This window comes from Megalobrama amblycephala, linkage group LG13 (genome assembly GCF_018812025.1).
Source record: "Megalobrama amblycephala isolate DHTTF-2021 linkage group LG13, ASM1881202v1, whole genome shotgun sequence".
NCBI lineage: Eukaryota > Metazoa > Chordata > Actinopteri > Cypriniformes > Xenocyprididae > Megalobrama > Megalobrama amblycephala.
In genome coordinates this window covers 31,064,403-31,086,133 of record NC_063056.1, presented here as the reverse complement: position 1 = coordinate 31,086,133, position 21,731 = coordinate 31,064,403, and the positions used below count along the sequence as shown (strand labels likewise).

Sequence of the window (21,731 nt, the reverse complement as noted above, 5' to 3'; positions counted from 1 at the left end):
TCGATGGTTGAATAATGTCATGTCATTGTTTCCAGTTTTTGAAAATGCTTATTGCGTTCATAGAGTGAACCTTTCGCTGATAGTTTACAGTTTAACGGAAGTTAATTTGTGCTAAGTGTCATGGGGTGTAGAAAAAGGTAGATAGGCTGCCCACTTGAGCATCATGCACAGGGGTGACGACTTTGATATTTTCTTGGCAAAAATACAAGCACCAGGGAAAGACTCCACTAGATAAGGATATCTGGTGGTCCAGAATGAATGGAAGTAGAACTGTTTTTTACACTGCAATCAGGATTGACAGTTGTATTCTGATAATAGTTCCTATGTAATGCCAAATATCAGTGAGTAGAGGGCGCTGTTGAGTAAATTTTAGGCCATTCTGATTGCAAAAGTCTTTTTGTAGCTGTTAATTTCCACCATTATTCTCCCAATCACATATAATTTTAACTATTTTTATCTAGCTTCAACTGAATAATTTCTTTAAAACATTTCACATGCATAAACAGGATGTGAGAAGGCTAAATTGTCTAATGCTTGCCTTAATCCACACAAATCTCGTGCTCATCTAAAGCTTTGAGAAACAGTAGGGTGTCAGTCAGCTGGAGACAGAGAACAGAAAACATTGATACAGGTGCTTTTAGTTTTAGTTTCTTTTAGTTTATTTTAGTGTTTATGTTTGAATGATACTGACAAGTTTTCACACAACTGATAAACAGACCAACTCTCAAATACTACTAGCATGTTTGTGATGAATATGCTGGAAATGAAAATAATATCAAGCACATGACAATATCTCAATGTAAATATGATGGAGCTTTTTTCTTGATATCATGATTTTTTCTTATTCAAGATTTTCTTATTCAATTGCAAAGCAAGTCTGAACAGTGAACTAATTCACACAGAATGCAGTGTAATATTGGATGGATCCACTAAAGCTTACAGTAATATTCGGTTAAAGGTTTCCTTATGAGATCAGGACACTGCCATTGAAAGCCTTCCCTTTCATACCTACATCCAACATAATTTAATACAATTACTGACAGGATAAAAAACAATTTACATAACTTTTTTTGGAAATCGATTTATATTAAGTGACATTACAAAGACACATCTGGCATAAAAAAACAAAATGGTATATGAATTTTCACCTTCTCTATGATCTGGAGCAGATAAGCAGTGAAAACACAGAAAACCTTTGTATTAGGTTCCTCGTCTTAAAGAGAAATGATTCCTCTGACAAACCAGCACATGGGAAGGCAGACCATCTCCTCTGATTGGTTCAGGTCAGGTCAGCAGGTTTTTAGCATTCACTGGCTCTTGCTGTAAAATAGAAAAGTATTAAAGATGAATGTCACATTTAAATATTTAATAAACTGATTTTACATGTTCAGGATATTCGTCTATAGATCAATCTCTTACACTGAGAACACATGGGGAACCAATTTACCTCGAGGCCTGAGAAAAGTGGTCAACTTATCAACTTATAATACACACATATAATATTATTTATGTTTCTTTGGGTCGACAATGTCCTAATTTAGTTTTTCATGCCAAATCATCTGTCTGACAAGACATTTTTTGCAGCTTAGTTTAAAAAAATGCTCCTTTTCACCAGGAAGTTTTGAGGTTTGAAAATTACAGCATGTTTTCATTGTACAATGAACTCTTAATCTCAAAAGATCAAGGAACATTTGACACTCATGAACCTTTTAAATAATTTAAACTTAACTCAAATTAGCATAAGTTTTTAATTAAATTCTAATTCTTTTATTCTTCACCATAGACAATGAGATACTGAATAAAACATTTACATGGCACATCTTTGTATCCTGTTTCCCTATCCCCACCCTAAGGGATCATGGAGTATAAATCTCCCAAGGGAGATATTATGACTCATCCTGGAAACCATGTGACTGGTGTTATGGAGACAGGCCATACGGGCCCACCACTGAGCACAGACCCACTGTATCCCGTGGCATCACGGGGGCACTGGCACAGCAATAATTAGCAGATGGATTTCATGCGTGAAACGCACGGCCATCAGACCACACAGGTTTATAAGTGGTGTGTTTCATAAGGGCAATTGAGGGGGAGAGTGCTGATTTATACCAGGTTACCAGCACTGGCTTCATGTTACTGGTTGCACAGGCAGATGTGGGCGGTCATACCTGTGTCATTGAGCATCGCTTGAGCGTTACTTCCTGTCCTCCTCCTGTCAAAAGAGAACTGCACTTTTAGAGCTAGTCAATGTACAGTATATACTTTGATGAACATACAAGTAAAACACCACAATGTGAAACTATTAACTGAATAAGTAATACAATTAGCTGTATATTATTAATTGTATACCTTTTGTCCTGGTTGAATTTGCATCTGCAGTGGCCACCTGTAAAAATGGCAAAAGATGTTTTTTAAACAGGTTGCTGGGTGAATCAAAAATATGTCCAGGTCACATTTCATGTCAAGATCCAAAGGGGGAAAAAATAATTAAAGCACACATACAAGAGTTATGGCCATATACCAGCATGGAACGTCCTGATTTTGCTGAGTTAGACATGTTCCTGGGTCAAAATATTTTGTTGATCCTGAAACAACATTCCTGTCTGAAAATGTAGTCCTAACCTAAACCTAACACTACCCATAAGTTATCCCTAAAATCAGAGGGAATTAATAGGTGAATAACGCTGATGTAGAAGCACCTAATCCTGGCTGTAAGCATTTAAACTTGCTAGTAAACTTGGCCCTCAAATCTGATTGGGTGATTGGAATGTTGTTCCAGGATCAACAAAGAATATGTTGCACTTGGTAAAATTAGGTTCTGCAGCAGGACGTCTGAATATTGTCAGTTCAGCGGACTATGTAAATAAATCCATTGAGTGATTTCATATGATATCATAAAGTTCAATAATCAAGAAGTTAATATTGAGTAACTTACATTTTAGGCACAGTATTGGCAGTTAAAATAAAAATACTTCTATACTACAAAAATATAGTTTTAAACAAAACCGCCAAAACAGAACCACTGCAACACACAGTAGTGGTGTTTTGTTTCTAAACGATTTTTGTATGTTTGAACAAACTGGGTGAATAATTCAATCACTTATGCTGAATTCAGGAACCGTACTAGCATAATACTCTTACTATTTCTGTCAAAGAATGATATTGTAAAATTAGTAAGAGTAGTAAGTCCCACTTTATATTGAGTGTCTTTAAGTACTATGTACTTTAAATTAATCTTTTGATATAATACACACTTATTGTGTACATAGACCTACATGATTTTTTAAGAAAAAAAAGCATCTGCATGTAATTACAGCTGTAATTAATTTCTGTAATTTCTGTCCCTTACCCACCCATATCCTACCTCAATAGCGGCACAAGTGTTTTGCAATACAATATAAACATAATATTTTATATAAATACATAGTAAAGACTACGGAAGAGGATTAGGGCCAAGCAATAATAAAAAAAATAAAACCATCTCGAGATTAAAGTTGTTAAATTTCGAGAAAAAAAAGTCAAGATAAAATGTTGAGAATAAAGTCATTAAATTACGAGAAAAAAGTCGTTAAATTATGAGAACAAATTCGTAATGTAGCGATTTTGGTCTTGTAATTTAATGACTTTTTTCTCATAATTTAATGAGTTTATTCTCAACATTTTATCTTGACTTTTTTCTCGAAATTTAACGAGTTTTTTCTCGTAATTTAACAACTTTAATCTTGAGATGGTTTTATTTTTTTATTATTGCTTGGCCCTAATCCTCTTCCGTAAAAGACACCTAATCTAAAGTGTGGCCGAGTAGTATGCTAGTATATAGATCCGAATTCAGCAACAGTGATATAGACAGTACTTGTTTTGTTTCTGAATGAATCACAGTTTTTACAGAATTGGTTGAATGAATGATCCAATGACTCGCTTATTTTATACCTAAAAGAATCTATGTTATTGAATGAATCGGTTGAGAAAGATTTAATGACTCACTCCTGACCGTTACACAAAACACAGTCTCTTCTTGCCAGTGTTGCCAAGTCCGTGGTTTTCCCGTGGATATTGCCTACTTTTAAACTGTTGCACCCCCACTCCCTATTTTTTGGGCTAGTTTTGATTGGCCATTGGGCTAGTTTTGTTGTGCAGACCTGGCAACCTTGTTTGTCGCCATCTGAGGGTTTAACTAGGCTATGTAACATGCAAAAAGATAGGCCTGTGTTTCACAGACAGGGCTTAGACCAAGCCAGGATTAGGCCTTAGTTCAATTATGACAATTAAAGTGTTAGTTCACTTTACAAAGCTTTACGAATCGTATGTTTCGAATCAGTGGTCGGAGCGTGTATCAAATGATCTCAAACTGCCAAAGTCACGTGAAATCAGTAAACGAGGCTTCGTTGTGTCATAAGTGTTTCGAAATGGCAATGGTTCACGTAACTTTGGCAGTGCTCCGAACCACTGATTTAAAACAAAAGATTCGTAAAGCTTCGAAGCTTCATGAAGCAGTGTTTAGTTCAGTGACGAGTGCTAGATATTGTTGAATTAAGTCATTTTTTGGCGCACAAAAAGTATTCTCGTCGCTTCATAACATTAAGGTTGAACCACTGCAGTCACATGAAATGTTTTAAATATATTTTAGTACCTTTCTGGGCATTTGAAAGTCTAAGTTAACTTGCTCAATGCCGGCCTCACGAGCCATCAGATTTTATCAAAAATATCTTAATTTGTGTTCTGAAGATGAACGCATGTCTTACGGGTGTAGAATGACATGAGGGTGAGTAATTAATGACAGAATTTTCATTTAAAAAAACATTACTAGTGTCCATCTTGAGACAAAACAATGGCACTGACATATTTTAAGATAAGTCAGTGCTTAAGCTTAAGGCTTGTCTGTGAAACTATATCTCTTAAATTTTGTCTGAGCAAATTAAAATCTGTTATCTGTAAAACTGAGTCAGTAACAAACTCACTTAGGAGAATAGTGATGCCAATCAGACACAGAACTGCTGCCAAGATCAAACCTCCAACCCGAAGTCTGTGATAATCTAGTGAGAGACAGAATGAATGACGATTAAAGAAAATGTGAGATAATCTTCAGAACTCCTTAAGCAAGATTATGGGTGATATGCTCAAACTAAAAGATCTGTGCAACTAACCAAAAGAGAAGGGGTCTTCCTCTGCTGCAAAACCCAAACCAGAGAAAAACATTAATTATTGCATGTAAAGTGTTAAGATATTTTATCACAATGATGAAAACAGAAGCAAAAAGAGGAAAATAACAGAAAGAATTAAAAAGTGATATCTCTTACATGTCTGCTGACCTTCCGCCAACACAAGGGAAAAAACTATGAAAGCAATATAGTATGTTAGCAAAATAACATCCAAAGATTGTACGGTCATGTGTGTGTTCATTTATTAAAGGTGGAGTAAGTAGTTTTTGAAAATCTACTTACCCCACCTTTAATAGTTACTCGTGGTCTATACAGATAAACATATAATGAATTTACATTTCTCTAAAACATGACAACAAGCAAATATTTTTAAAATCAAATGCTACAGAAAATAAAACAATAAAATAAACAAATAAAAACAAACTCACGTGTCATGAAAACTAGTGCCAAAGTCTTCATCATGATAGTGTGGTTTTAACCTGCAACACAAAATTAGGTTTGCCATGAAAAAAAAGCATAAAGGTAAGATGCATATGCTCTACTACACAAAATGATTACTAATTTACCTTAAAGGGATAGTTTACCCAAAAATGAAAATCCTTGTTTGGGTGAGTGTTGATGACAGAATTGTAATATTTGGGTGAACTTACCCTTTACTGCATGTTGCAGGCCTTTTTGTGCATGATTGGTCAATAGTAGCTTATCATTAGTTATTCAAAAAAAATTTTTAAATGTCTTTGAAACTTTCATTTTCGCTGCTGTTGCCAAACCCTTTTACTTTTTTCTTCCCCTAGAGCCACCTGACTTTATGATCCAATCATCTTCAGAGGAATAAATTCAAGTCCCTCCCCACATTTTCTCATTGATTATCCTTTTTCTCTCTGACATAAGTCAGATTGCAGTGAAGTAAAATGTATTGTTAATACGAGCTGAAGATTTTCACATTAAAACAAGTGTAATAATACAATTAGTATTGGAAAGCAGATCATATATCTCCTGCGTACATGAGAGCAAATTCCCATTATGATTTGCAATCCACTTATGCTCTAAATATAACATGAATCCACTTAATGCCTGAATTATTGTCCTCTGCCAGCTTCACTTCACCAAAAATGGGCATAAATCAAATGATCACAATCCTTGCCAATGCATCTGATCTGATTAAACATACTGGAGCAACAAACAGCAGCTCTTGAGAACACAAAAGCAGACCTGGATCATATATCAACAGTGGCCTGGAACATCTCAGCAACCAAACGTTCATCACCAACAAAACAGCTGCTAGGAAACACACATCAAGACGCTAAACCCCTTCTTATAAAAGACGACCTCTGTGCTAGAGGTTTACATGATCTGACAAACGCATATTTACGTCTACACTGTGGAAACATGATGGAGCACCAATCCAGAGCTTAGCTGGGATTTTCCATTTCGTCTCCGAGAGACCAGAGGGAATGCTGTGCCCATCCCTACCAGCTCGAGATGATGTAACACCCTCCACCTTCAGCTTCCAACCACGGTGGCAGAGAAGGGGAAAAATAATGGGTTCACCAGAGACATGCTGAGACAAAATAAAGTCCAGCATTTCAGCCCTTTGATCAGAGAAGCCTTTGCCAGCGTGAGTGGCGAACAAAGCAGCAGTTAATCTAGAGCTTTTCAGAGAGTCTCCAAAGAGGTTTAATAAATCACCCCTTGTGTCTGTTTTTATACCCTATTGTCTTGCACATTAATTATCTCATTTCCTTCTTCTTGTAAACACGCATGCGACATTGTGTCATGGATTCAGATTTATATAGAAGGCCTACTTCATTATGTTCTCAAGCATGGGTGCCTGATCAATTTGTTTATGTAAATCAAGTCAAATTAGCTTCTGTGTAGAACATGAAATTTGCAAACAGGTGCTAGTCTGATGGTGATTTCACGTGTTTATTAAAGAAATAGTGCACTCATTCTGTCATAATTAACTCATTTAAATAAGACTGAGAATTCAGATCTTAAATGTTGACTATTTCGAAATATACCTCTACTGCAAAACTGTATTTTTTTGTTCTTTTAGTTGCTTGGCAGATGTGGACTTTCACTGTCAGTCTTTTTTGTGGTGATTCTCAGTCCCCTTCTCTGCAGTTTATGTAGTTTCTCCATTAGATGGTGACAGTGACAGTCCTTCTTTTTTGTATTGTTAGTTATGCTACATTCCTACGGAGCCCAGGACATGACATGCAGGAAAAAAAATTAGCAGGCTAAATCAAGCGCATGATTTATAAATTGAGGGAACGAAATAGTAAATTGTACGCATGTTTTAGTAAATTGAGGGAACGAATTAGTAAATGGTGCGTACTATTTAATTTTTTTTTTGTCATGTGCGGGGCTCCGTATGTTCCAGATGAGATTGGATGTGGGAATAGCTATCCCAAATTAAATATCCCACTTCAGACCACAGCGAGTTCTAGGCAATTTGACGCAGTGTTGCCAAGTCCGCGGTTTTCCCACGGAATTGGGCTACTTTTCACGGAGCCATGAGCATGATATGCAGGAAAAAAAATAGTAGGCTAAATCGTGTGCACGATTTATTCATTCGTTCCCTCGATTTACTAAAACTTGCGCATGATTTACTATTTAGTTCCCGAAATAGTAGGGAATGGGGGACGGAATATTAAATCATTCACACGATTTAGTAAAACGAGGGAACGAATTAGTAAGTCGTGTGCACGATTTAATTTTTTTCTTGCATGTCATGTGCGGGCTTCCGTAACTTTTACACTGTTGCCGCGAGTAGTTTTTCATGTCCGCGGGTTGAATCGACCTAAAATAACGTGATATTTAGCCCCTGGAATACAATTTTTACAGTGGGACCCCCCTGAAATGCCATTGGGCTAGTTTTCGGCTAGTTTTGAGAAGCAATTGGGTGGGTTATGTTGTGAAAACCTGGCAACCCTGATCTGACGACACGTTCACATGTTGACCACATGATGTCGCCATGACACAACAAGAGCATATCATGTTTTTGTGTCAATTATAGCAAAAACTGACACTATTACATATATAATGTTACTATTACATTAAACTTAATATCTAATGTTAAAGTTTGTTTTTACGTTTGTGCGCATTGGTAGCAGGACTTGCCGACATCTTGGCAGTGACGTCAAATGACGCGTCTCGCTGAGGTTGTGGTTGATCGATGTACAGCGTTCACAGGTCGAATGTCCGACTTTGAGTGGCGTTCAGACATTATTTCCAAGAATGAGGTGGGAAAATTTTAAATTCCAAGCTGTCTGGGACGCAGTAGTAATTCAACGAAATAACTAAAACAATAGGAGGCGACATTTGACTGTAAGTTGGTTATTATTAGCGAGTCACTGAATCATTCTCAACTGATTCACTCAAAAACAATGATTCATTCAGGTACTTGCTCTGAGTCTATATGAATTCGTTTGAAACTAGTTTAGTTGGTATGACAAAAATAGACAAAGTAACTGTCAATATTATGTCTCATATGTAAGTTACTCAAGTTTCTTATTTAACTGTTGTATAAAATAAATATTACTTGCAATAGTGTTTGTCTAAACTGATTTCAAGTGTACTTGCTTGTAGTGTTCCACCCACTGAACTATATGAATGACATTCATACAGTAGATCAGTGGTTCTACTGTAAAAATAAGACATTCCTGTTGATAATGATATATAAAAACTGATTACTGATCATTTTTAACAATCTTTTTTTTTTTTTTTTTTCATTTTTAAAGTTATTTTTTCATGAAGATCAAAAAAAAAAAAAAAATCACAGGCTACTTTATCAATATGTTCATAACTTTCTGTAAAGTCTTCTACATCCAATAAGTGAAACAGCAGATAGTTCTTTTATCTGTACCAAGCAGTGCAAAGATAAATCTGCCAAGAATCTGTCAAGAAAAGCTATTTCAAAGTATTTCACAATCTTCTTAAAGCTCATCATAATATTGTACAAAGAACCGAGAGAAAATGGGAGAGAGTTTCATCTCACTGTTCTTGTTTTAGGCTTGGACAGTCTGGATGTTTTGGCACCCTCCTGCCAGAAGAATCACCCAGGGAGCACGGAGATAATAATGAAAGTCCTGTGATCTGGTACGATCACGTTGGCTTGCCAGTGTGTGTGTGAGTCATGGGAAAGAATGAGGAATTGTGACCAACACCACTTCCTCATCTCACATTACAAACCGACCTTCCCTCTTTCAATGTAATGCCTTGTTTCTTTCTTTTTTGCAGTTGCCATATTTTATTCATTCTAGGAACAATATTGTCTCTCAACCCTTTTTGCTCCTCATATGCAGCATTAAATCCTCATTCAGGAAATGAGAAATTTAAAAAAGATAGCCAAGAAATGCTCTGTGTCTGAGCAAGTCAATACTTTAGTCCTGTAATTTGTCATAGTTTAGTTATTTTAACAAACCCCTAACCAATGAAGTGTTACATTTTGATGTTTAACTCACTCTGCACAGTTTGTGCTACTCAAATTATGACTTGTTGTGCACTGCAAAAAAAAAAAAAAAATTATTTGTCTTGTTTTCCATTACAAATATCCAAACATTCTTAAATCAAGATACATTTACTTGAGACACAATATAACTTCAGCAATAAAAAAATGATCAAAATGAAGTGTGTTTATGCTTAAAACACATATGGGGTTAGAAAAATGGGGAACACTTTAGTATGGGGAACACATATTCACTATTAACTATGACTTTTTATTCAATATATTCTTAATTTACTGCTTATTAATAGTAAGGTAGTTGTTGTAGTGTTTAAATTTAGGTATAGGGTAGATATAGAATATGGTCATGCAGAATAAAGCATTAATATGTCCTTTATAAGTACTAATAAACAGCTGATATGCAAGCTAATAAGAAACTAGTTAAAAGTGAGAATTGCTCTCCATACTAAAGTGTTACCAAAAAAAAAGAACTTATTTCAAAGGGAAAACAATATTTATATATTTATATATATATTTATATAACAATATTAATTTTTTTTTTTTTTTTTTTAAAGTTTGAAGAGGTGTTTTACTATTCTTAAGTGATCTAACTCTTATGACTTTGTCCAGCAGGTAGCCACCGAGTAACTACCCAGAACACCCTAGGCCAGAGATGTAGCAACCACATGGAAACCTGCAAAAAATCATCCATAAACACCTTTGCAACCACACAGCAACATCCTGGCAACCCAGAGCATCATGGTGGTGAGTTGAACAGAGTGCAGAAATGGCTCTGTTTGGATGATAGTTTACTAGCAAACCCAAAACACACTCTTAGCATCAGTCCTACACTTCTCTCTCCTAATAACAGTTTTTATATTTGGGTCATGTCTACTACGGGTTTCTTGACCTGTTATTTAGCATTCTGCACATGTATTATGACCGTATTGAGACTCGAACCCACGACCTAAGGGTTACAAGTTTGACTCTCTAGTAGAGCTGCACGATTAATCATATCGCAATCGCAATCGCGATGTCAAGCTTGTGCGATTATATGACGCAAAATGCTGCGATTTTATGAAATAAAATAATAATAATAATAAGTTAATAAATAAATTAAATAAATACATGTGTGGACACAACAACCCATTATCTGAGAGCTGTTTGTCCATTTTATACACTGCTAATAAAAAGAAGACCAGTCAGTTTCAGTTTAGGCAGTGGCATGTGTGGCGCGCATGGTCATGTCATAACTTTTTTCCAGTGTGCAGCGGAGAGTTATATGGCGATATTTTGGCTATAAGATTATAAACCCAGATTAGTAGTGGTTGATTCAAGGCCCACGGTTCGGGACGCATGTGATTCAAGGATCAATTGAAAGTTTAACCGCAATAGAGTGAAAGGATATCATTTGAACATGTTTTGTCTTGATAGTTTACACATTAAATAGATATAAAACCATTCCAGCGCTAGAAGATTTAATTCGGTATCGCACGCAGCGCTGTTATCGGTGCGCACATACATACAAGGCTCGCGCGCAAAGAGAGAGAGAGAGAGAGAGAGAGAGAGAGGCGCGTTATAGCTCGCGAACTCCAAATTGATTTCTCTTTCGCGTCCTCAATGCACTTGGATGGTCACATACACGCATTATGTCAGTCAAAATACCCCTCTCAGCAAGTATGCTCGTAAACACATTCGGTTATATCTTAATTGAACGAGGTGAGAATTCGGACGTGTATCTATCTGATGTGTGCGTGCATGTCTTACTCTTAAAGTGACAGCAACCTATAAATACCTGCTGTTGTCTGTCATGTAAATCAAACAACAAAACACAGCTTTAACAAAGATTAATCTATATTGAATTTATACAATGAACAGTGTCATTTTACATTTAATTATTACATTTCTGTGCATGAAAATTAATACTACAGTTAGACCTTATACTTTATTTGTAACTTTATGTTGTATTTATCTATGCTTGTTGTAATTGGTGTACAGTATTTGTTCTTTTTACAGACTGTTCACTTGCCTTTAATAATGTATTATTTAGGCTAGTAGTTTATGCTGTGGTATCAGAATAGTTTAAGTGGGCTAAGTAATAAATGCAAAGTTAAGTTACCCCTATCCAATTTTTTTTTTTTTGTGCTGATCTGAAAAATGATCTGATCCGTGACGTCATAACTGTGATGTGATCCGAACCGTGAATTTTGTGATCCGTTGAACCACTACAGATTAGTAAAGAAACAAATATCTTATTATATTATAACAATTATAACAAGTTTGCAGTAATACAAAGATGTTATTTAATTTCATTTTAATTTGAAAACGCTGTGCATTTGTTGTTGTTGCTAGTTTGAGTTGAGAAATACACATTTCAGCATTATCAGTAATCTGTGTGTGTATTTTCATTGAGAACCAAGCAAGATGACTCATGATACTATTTGTTTATTATATCGCTATCGCAAATCGCAATCGCAATATTGACCTCAATAATCGCAATATGACATTTTCCCCAAATCGTGCAGCCCTACTCTCTAGTCATTAGGCCACAACTGCCCTTGTGAAAAAAAGAAAAGAATTTGAGGTTAATTTGGGTTAAAAAACACTGCATCTGCCCAATAAATACTGGCGTGAGCAGCAAGCTATCCGTTTGATTGGCTGGAGATTTGATCAATCTCGAGTGAATGGACACGCCTTCTTCTCTGCACTAATTTGATAATCTAGTAATTATTGCAAGCAACAGCTGGTGTAGAGGTGGAGTATGTTCTGTTCTGTGTTGAGGAAAGGAGAGAATTATGTTGAAGTAGCAGCTGGCAGGCAGAGCAAGAAACACATTGTTATTTGTTTTGTATTCCTATGTAATCTTTTTATTTTTCTAATCCGCAGTAAACGTTATATACATATATACACTCCTGGGCAAAAAAAAAAAAAAATGGGCCAAGCTGAAAATGGCAAAACAGTAAGCTTTTAATTGTCTTAACAACAAATTATTGGTCAGGAAATTAGCAAAATTTAAGCAAATCACGACTTAAAAAGCCACTGCTGTCTCAGAAAACCATCAAAGACAGAATGAAGTATTTGGCAGATTATGGGAAGTTGTGTGTGGAGTGATGAATCACAATGAAACATGAGTTACATGGTGATGCTCCAGAGTGGTGTCTTCAAAAATCTGCTGAGACATATAATAATAAATGCATCTCTACCACAGTGAAGCATGGAGGAAGCTGGTATTGGTGAGCTGCTTCACTGTGAAAAGTCATTTAATGCTTTGGAGTACAGAAGAATATTGCAGAATGGCTTGCTTCCCACAATGATGTTATTTTTCAACAAAGACAATGTTGCTGCCCAAACTGCAAAGACCACTGAGAAGTGGCCTGAGAACAAGTCCATCAGGCTCATGTTTTGGCCTGGTCAGAGTCCAGATTTGAACCCTATAGTGAATATTTGGTCTCAAATTAAACTCAAACTGGGAGACATTTTTCAACTACTCAAGGACTGTTTGAAGCCATTAACATTGAGTGGAACAACACTGACTCTTCTTCCTGTAAAAAGCAGTCTGCAGGTTGGGCAAGGCTATTCCATGCTACTGTAAGTTACTTTATCTACTTTTTCTAATTTATATATATATAGTACTAAATATTTCAATTCAAATGAATCAATGCAGGGTTTTTCCTGGGTCAAAAATGGTCTTCGGTGGTGACAGACATGGTCATCCACACAAACAGTACAAAGTGCCCTACCCACGTGATCTGCGAGCACGATACTGACAATAAAGTACCCGTCACTCTCACTGTCTTTGCAACAAAAAAAAAAAAAAGTGATTTTATAGCTTTGTAAGAGAAGATGCTTTTTTGCTAAACCTGAAAAGTATTAAAAAGTAGCATTTAGAAGTTATATTAACTAATAATATATTTTTCTACCATATACAATTGAATGCACCTAGCTAACAACAACTTGCTTTGTTCTGGTTTCACCTCACTCCAGTCTAAACTAACTGATTTTATAGGTAGGCCTAATTTACTACACATTGTCATTTAAATAACCAAAAAATATTGTGGATTATTAAGGCTAATTTTACTAACCACTCTTGCTAAATGGGGTAAGCACACTTATGTTCTCATTTCAGAGTTGTTCGAGTAAATTATTCATTATAGACCATGTGAACAGATCAGTTGTTGTCATGATTCATTAAAATTAATCTGTTCAAATGAGTCATTAGGTCACAAATTAGACATTAGAGGACGTTGACGCGTTGCGTGCGAATCGCGTTTTTGTAGGCCAACCCGGAAGTTAGCGGCGCACGGGTTCCCTCGGTTGAAAGCCTATGCATTTTTCCCATAGACTTTTGGAAAATCGCAGAAAATAAGCTCTGTGTTTAACAAAGGGTTATGACACTTACACGTTTTGTCTATCAAGACAATCCTTACAAGTTAACACAGCATTTATAGATTTTGAAGCCTAAATAAAGTCGTCAGATATAAAAGGCTAACAGTAGGCTATAAACGGACTACAGCACACCACAGTCGCGGATCAACGTCGTCACCACCAAGCTTCCTCAAACTTTATTTAGAAAACAACTTTATTTAAAAACATGCTCGCTGATTAAGATCTGCGCTGTTATGAATACTTATCCACTTTTTCATGAGAAATGCTGTCCAAATGTCCCGTTTTTAATGATGACATCTAAAGTCCCCGCCAAAGGAAGTAGTCCCTTTTAGCAATTTGTTAGCAACCGCCGATTTTAAGACACAGTAAAAGTTTAAAAAATCACAAGTGGGTTATAACTGGTGTGTTTTATGTCATAGATCAAAACGTGAAAGTATTTAGAGGCTTTGTTAACCACAGACCGTATTTCAGGCGATTTAGCAAAAACCCATTCAAAAAACCCATAGACTTTACGGCGTTGGAACCAGAAGTCCTAAAATGCTAACTCGCTTCCGGGTTTTGCCTACAAAAATGCGTCATCCCTGAGGCACTCTATTAGGACATCGCAAAAGATTTGTCAACACAGAAAACACTTCACCACTGGATATTATTTTCTTTTTTGTTACTGAAAGTGTGGTTTATGTCAGCTGCACGTGCAGGGCGCCTGTCAGAGAATATGAGGTGACGTTCTTTTGAGCACTATTCACACCCAGCGGTTATTAAGGAAAAACATTCTCCGAATGCGCCTCGTGAAACATTGTTTCGGTCTTACGAACTTTTAGCATTGTGTCAGTTGATTTAGATTATTATGTGTGAGGTAGAGAGAGTGTAAAGACGGTGCTTACTTTGAAGACAGAGAGAGCTCACGCGCACAAGGGAGGAGCTCTACTGGTTCTGTCCGTCAGCGCAGCAGTCGTCTCCCTCCTTCATTTTACAGTCGAATGATGGCTAGAACGGCTCCAAGTTCAAAGGTCAATACGGAATGGATTTATCTGCGTTATTTTTTCTCAGATTAATTAATCGATATTAACGCGTTATTTTGACAGCCCTAATATATATAGGACACATTGACGAACATGGAAGCACAGAGCATAGAGCAAAACAAAACACCAGTCACAAATTAGAAGTTTAAAACTAGAACTTTTAAAGAGAAATGTCAAGGTGTTTCGATATAAGAGATATAACATGAGTTTGAGTCCTATTTGCTTGAACTGCAAGATACGCATCTCCTACATAAGCTTACGCATCTCCTACATAGTACATCATACGTCGGGTCAGAGGTCATTCTTCCGCTGGAACTCGACTTGCGTTCGGCTGTTGCTGGAAGCCATAGTTTATAAAGTTTTAAATATTGATATTTTTCTTACAAAGAAAACACTTTCTTGCAATGGATGCACTTTTTTGGCCTTCAAAATCTCAAGCCCCATTCACTACCACTATAAAGCTTGGAAGAGCCAGGATATTTTTTTAATATAGCTCTGATTGTGTTCGTCTGAAAGAAGGTCATATACACATAGGATGGCTTGAGGATGAGTAAATCATGGGATAATTTTCCTTTTTGGGTGAACTATCTCTTTAAGTCACATTTGTTCTCACCTAATTTTTCCAAACACCCTTCACCTCCATATAAGAGAACTTGACACAATCACATGGCACACAAAGGATGCACACCATGTACACAGGAATCCAGACTGCAGCTATATTAGGAACAAAATTCCACCCCTGAGCACAGGCTGTGAACTTTGAAGTATTGTATGATTATACACTCCAGCACAAACACACTGACAGATGCCCTTTAGTAACACAGACCATTTAAAATGGAGAAGTAAAAACATGTAGTTCAACAGTGGTTTTACAGACAAAACACTCCATAAAAGTCCTCAATATATAACTAGATTTGTATTGAAGTTCGCAGTGCTTTCAAGCTCTTTGCTGTTCAGAGTGACGCAGGAAGGAACGAGACATTCTACTGAAATGAATCACTCTTCCAAAAACCACAATCCCGCCCTTTCTAGTAGTTAATGTAGTGCTTTCTTTGTGCTCCCTTCAGCTAACAAACATCTGTTTCCATAAGCAGATCATGCAATAAAGCCAACACGCTGAAAATATGGCCATGAGCATTTAAATGTAACCCTTTCACACTTCTTTTTTCTTCATTTTGTGATGGAAAACTGGAACATCTGATAAAAGCAAAAAGGTTAACCAAACAAAACGTGTTTTGAGACAGATGGTGGGCTGTCATGGTGCATCTCCAACTTTAAACATCACGTTAGACTTGTTTACTTTGTGAAGTTCTGGATTTCATCCACTTTTCCATATATACAGCCAGCTCATGATTTAGCCTCCATGTTTCTTATTCAGATGTTCACAAATATAAATTTGCTAAGATGTCTCACTAAACTAAATGAGTCCAATGTAGCAACACTAAAGATGTCCATAGAACTAAAACAGTTTTATTAAAAGCACCAAAAGTCAAATAATATTCAATGGTGATGGTATGTTCAGCAAAGAATTCATGTCCCTGTGATCTTTAAAAGTTGCAGTAATCCAGGACGCAGCTGTTGTCCAGAGTGAAGCTGCATGACATTCCAGTTTCCAAATTACTGGAGGACATACAGTGAGGTCCAAAAGTCTGAGACCACCTTGAAAATCTGGATTTTTTGTTTAGTTATTAAAACCTCCAAATAAATTATATATATAAATATATAAAGTTTTTTTTTTTTTTCAAAGCTAACATAAAATGTTATAGTCAGATGTTTATGCTTTTATAGAAACATAAGATGCTCTTTGCATCATTCTCAAATCATGCTGGAGAACATGATCATCATATTTTGCTCATGCAGCTCCACTGTTGCTCTCATTAAAGCAAAAAGGGAGGAACCAAATACCAAATTCATATACATTTTTCAATTTGACTTTTCACCTATATCGTTACGCTTAAAATTAAATTAGTATTAAATTAGAAAAATGCAAAAGCATGTGCATTTTCAGTAGTGCTTCAGTCTCAGGTTTACAGACCCTACTGTTTTACTCAAATAATGTCTGATTATCTATATTTTTTTAATCTTGAATTTTTAGGTACTTTTTAGCATTACTATTATTAGATACATATACTTTTTCTTTTATTAATGTCAAACAGACTAACAGCTGGAAAGTACGTCAAAGGATAAACAGATTCCACATTAAAAAACAAGAAAAAAAGTATGTCAACAAAAACCTTTAAAAAAGTTTCTGAATGCTTAATTATCATATTTCAATACAATGAACTTGACTAAATCCATCAGCCCTAACATATGTTTCAGTATATAAAAATTAAAATGGTATCCAGAACCGATTACTCACCTTTATCAAGGAGAAAGAAACTGAAACGTTGAAGTTTGAAAAGTGGTTGTGAAGGAACCACCCTTAACACATGTAAAGATCTGAAGAGAGACAGAAACCAACACCCTACACAATCCGCTCAACAGGTTGGCTCAGTCCTGAGTGGGTTGAGTTTTGAATGAAAGATCCTTTCTCTGGGAGAGCAGCTCTAATAGTTTTTAGTTTGTTATGCACGCTCAGGCTGAATTGATTCTACTAGTGGGTGGACACAATGATTCAAACAGACTCTTACAAAAGTGTTTTATGTATTGATTTTTCAGCTATGTTACTCAATTTAAATTATACATTGAATTGTGTTGTGTTTTTAAAGTTGAAGGAAATGTTCATATACTTAACAGTAGATGCTGGTAATTTTCTGCCAAGACATTATCAATTTTTCTATGGATTATTTACAGTGTACGCTCTTTAAAATAATGTTCCAAAGGGGTGTTTTTGCAGCGATGTCATAGAAGAACCATTTTTGGTTCCCCAAAGAACTTTTCAGTGGACAGTTCTTAAAAGATCCGGGTTTTATTTTTTTCTTAGTGTAAAGAACATTTTAATGATTTAAAGAATTTGTTTCCACCATAAAGAACCTTTCGTGCAAAGGTTCCATTGGTGTTAATGGTTCTTCATGGAACCATAGATTTGATTAAAGAACCTTTATTTTTAAGAGTGTAAAACATTGAGGAACAGGTAAAATAAATATAAAAAATATATTAACATATCCCCCATGCTTCATTAATGCATTTCAACATTTGATTCAATAAAAGTTATCCAAAAAAAAGCTTCATCCTGCACAAGGCCAGCCAGTGTTTGAACATCTCTCAGCCAAAACAACCTCAGGCATAAAAAAAATTACTCCAAATGCATATTTGCAGGCCCATAGCTGAGAATATTTATTAAAGCGCCACTTGGAGAAATTACAGAAAATCTATAGAATAATTCTATAAATTCAAAATAACAGCAGCTCAGTTTTTTGGGGGCAGGAACTGTGATTAATGAATAAAATAAATAGTTGAAAAATGTTGAAACAATGGAAAAATTACAAGGAAATAAAGTACAAGTGAGAAGTTAAGCTAGTTAGCCATCTGTAGTTTCTAGACAGTTTCTTCTACTAGTTTCAGCAGATGAAGTCCCTGATCCTTAGATTTTGCTTGCGTCTTCTTCATCCCTATGTCAAAGAGATGCATTTTAAATAAGTTTTTTCTCAATAATATCAAAATGTACATAATTTTACTGAGATGTAAACGTGTATGTGGCGCTGAGATCAGGTGACCTACTTTCTTTTTGGTTTGCACTGCCCCCCTGTGAAGAGAACAATCTGTTACTCTTTCTGTGAGTATATAATGTCAAACATAAGGTTTTTGATTGGTAGAAAATGCATGTGTAAAAATTTGGAGCTACTTACAACACAAAACTGTAACCCCTCCTGCTACAAGCAGGCCTGTGAAGACCAAACCCCCGATCCTCAGTGCCTCATAGTCTAAAAAGAGCAGGAGTCAGCAGCTTGCCAATTTTAAGGCTGTTCAATACTGTATAGCTTAATAATGATGAAAAATGTATTATATTTATTAAGTTTTATTTATTAGGAAATCATTAGTCTGCCTCGGGATACTTACTGTAAACAAAAGGATCTGCAAAGGCAAAAGAGAGACAAGAAAAGTTAGAGTGCTCTTGAAAACAGACAAAAATACTGCCAGAAATGTTCTTGTTGCATAAGACTGATAGCTCAAAAGTCGAATAGTGATATAAGAAACAAACACTTCTGCCTTACTTGCTTCAGCTTGACCAAAGAGTGCCAAGAAGACTGCAGAAGAAAATAAAGATTTGTGTCAAATCACACACACACACACATATACACAAACAAAGAAATAATTGCTGACATTAACAAGCTAATAAAGTATCAGACATTTGGGAAACTTTGGACTTGGAAAAAGGTTATACACTGAAAACATTGCAATCCTTTCAACATTTAAACTTTTGCTGTATAAAACAAGCAATTTTAAGTTAAAAACAAAATCATAGAATATATAATGTAATGAGAACTTAATACAATAAGAATACTGTATTGTTAATCATAAATTACTAAAAGCTATTTTCCTTCCATCAAATCACTAAGTCCAAGTATAAATGTGGATGGAAAGTCTCTTTTGAATGTTTGACCTTCAGGCCCAAGGGCAGAGATCTGTCTGTGACCTTTACTGTGTACATACTGTAAATAGTCATGACTTACCTGTAAGGAGAACTAGTTCTGTGAGCTGCTTCATTTTTACCTCTCCTGATCAAGGACACACACACACACACACACAATAAATGAGACATACTTTTTTCTCCTAAAGGGATTGTCCACCCAAAAAAACAAAGTTCTGTCATTTACTCTCCCGCATGTCATTCTAAACTCAATTTAATGACAGTAAATGATGACTGTGGCTCTAAAATGACCATAAACGAATCATAAAAGTGATCCATACAAATTGTGTAAGTCTAAAGCTGCACCTGCTCTCTGATGCAGCCATGAATTCATAACATTGTCAGATGTCAGACATTGTTTAATATGTGAGCGAATTGTTCTTTTGAGTCTTTTCTATGAATCAGATCATATTTGAATCAGACTGATTCAGTATTGTCCAGTCAGCCCACTGAAGTGGTAGATTCAAAGTGAATGACGACTTAAATTTAGGTCTGTTTCTTACACAAAGCTTTCATAAGACTTCAGAAGACAGTGCCTCTGTTGTATGGACTTTATGATGCTTTTTTTCAGTCTCCGTTCAGCTTCATTATATTAAAAAGAGAGGCCAACATTTATGGAAAAAATAAAGTCATACAGATTTGATCATCATGAGAGTGAGTAAATGACAAAATTACAACTATTAACAACTACTAACACTTAAGATATAGTATTTCAGATTTATTTTGAAATCATTTTTCAGTATACATCACTAACAAAGTCAGTGTCGGCTACTTGCAGCACTTATAATTAGATCTAATATGTTCCTTTCCCATGTGCAGGTCAGCGGTGAGATGCAGACCTATGAGACGAAGAATGTTTTTTAAGAAACTCCAGCTGTAAACGCAGCTGAGAGAAAACAGCGCTTGTGTTTTAAAAGTAAATAGAAATGGCGGGTCAACGCAGTCGGGACGCAGCGCGTTCCAGGACACTGCTGGTGTACCCTTGAACGCCTGGAGGTGTTTTGGAAAATTTGCCCTCCCACCTCCTCTGGTTATGGAATCATCTTGGATCAGTAAATCAGCACTTTCTTGATCTCACTGACCACACATGTGCCCTGACCGATGTCTGGATGAAACATATTTTTTGTTGCATTAATGCATCTTATAGGGTAAAAATGACTGATTATGTTTTAAAATATAATTACTCTGAATTAAGCGTTCACTCTTACAAATGAATGTTCCAAAAGGTTTTTTTGGCAGTGATGCAATAAAAGAACCATTTTTAGTTTCCTAAAGAACCTTTTATTAAACCTTTCTTATAAGAATGGAGGTTCTTCATGGAACCATCAATGCAAATCAAGAAACTTTTTTTTTTTTTAGAGGAAATATTTACACAAATTTCTTGTAAAATAATTCTCGAAATGTCTATATATCTAAAATGCCATGGGGTCAACTTAAGCTTTCGACCTGATTCTGAGAGATAATGACTTCATAGCAATGTCAGAAGTAACAATGTGAGCGAATTGTTCTTTTGAATCTTTTCTGTGAATCATTTGATTCAGATCATTTTTGAATCAGACTGATTCAGTTCTCTTATAATCACTGAATTGTCCAGTCAGCCCACTAAGAACCTTTATTTTTAAGAGTGTTCCAGGGAATATTTACACAAATTTCATGTAAAATAATTCTCAAAATGTCCACATATCTAAAATGCCATGGGGTCACCTTCAGCTTTCGACCTGATTCTGAGAAAGAATCTTTATCTAATCATTGTTAATTTTTAGTTTAATTAATAACTTAGAGCATGGATTATGTATTTAATCACAAACAGCACTGAATCAAACATTAATGAAGATTTTCTAAAGATCCTCACTGGCCTGCAAGCTAAATCAATAATAGTTGTTCATTGCATCATTCTCATGTCACATTTAGCGCAATCCATTATGACCATCGTCTTACCTTAGCAGAGGAACTGATGGCTCTCTGAGCGGAAGATGTTGGATGAGGCTCCTCAGGTAGGCTAAACTCACAACCTTTCTGTCTTTTCTATAACCTTTAAAGATAACTCCTCCTCACTGTATACACATACACAAAGCACAGCATATCAGATTGATCCATTTTGGGTGTGCGCATCACGTCATGGCCACTGTTTAGCCCAAAACATGACC

At 35.8% G+C, this 21,731-nt stretch overlaps 1 protein-coding gene and 1 long non-coding RNA gene across 4 annotated transcripts; one reads left to right on the top strand and one right to left on the bottom strand.

Annotated features, from left to right (window-relative positions):
- Positions 1-635: 635 nt before the first annotated feature.
- On the bottom strand, positions 636-21,637 carry LOC125243266 (FXYD domain-containing ion transport regulator 11). 3 transcript variants are annotated; one of them, XM_048152772.1, is made up of 14 exons: positions 21,523-21,637; positions 19,628-19,672; positions 19,169-19,201; positions 19,014-19,028; positions 18,803-18,877; positions 18,675-18,699; positions 17,374-18,565; positions 5,588-5,638; positions 5,298-5,333; positions 5,145-5,168; positions 4,959-5,033; positions 2,350-2,386; positions 2,169-2,212; positions 636-1,320 (listed from the first exon to the last, which is right to left on the bottom strand). In XM_048152772.1, exons 2-7 carry the CDS (start codon positions 19,659-19,661, stop codon positions 18,538-18,540), a joined length of 210 nt encoding a protein of 69 aa, XP_048008729.1. In that variant the 5' UTR covers positions 19,662-19,672; positions 21,523-21,637; the 3' UTR covers positions 636-1,320; positions 2,169-2,212; positions 2,350-2,386; positions 4,959-5,033; positions 5,145-5,168; positions 5,298-5,333; positions 5,588-5,638; positions 17,374-18,537. The 3 variants fall into 3 exon arrangements, with proteins under 3 accessions (XP_048008729.1, XP_048008727.1, XP_048008728.1); XM_048152770.1 differs by lacking the exons at positions 18,675-18,699; positions 18,803-18,877; positions 19,014-19,028; ... (1 more) ...; positions 19,628-19,672; positions 21,523-21,637 and having other exon boundaries at positions 17,374-17,531; XM_048152771.1 differs by lacking the exons at positions 17,374-18,565; positions 18,675-18,699; positions 18,803-18,877; ... (2 more) ...; positions 19,628-19,672; positions 21,523-21,637 and adding an exon at positions 9,160-9,277.
- On the top strand, positions 9,174-12,952 carry LOC125243267. The gene is made up of 3 exons (XR_007179006.1): positions 9,174-9,260; positions 10,240-10,371; positions 12,815-12,952. It is a non-coding gene; the product is annotated as an uncharacterized LOC125243267 (long non-coding RNA).
- Positions 21,638-21,731: the final 94 nt, after the last annotated feature.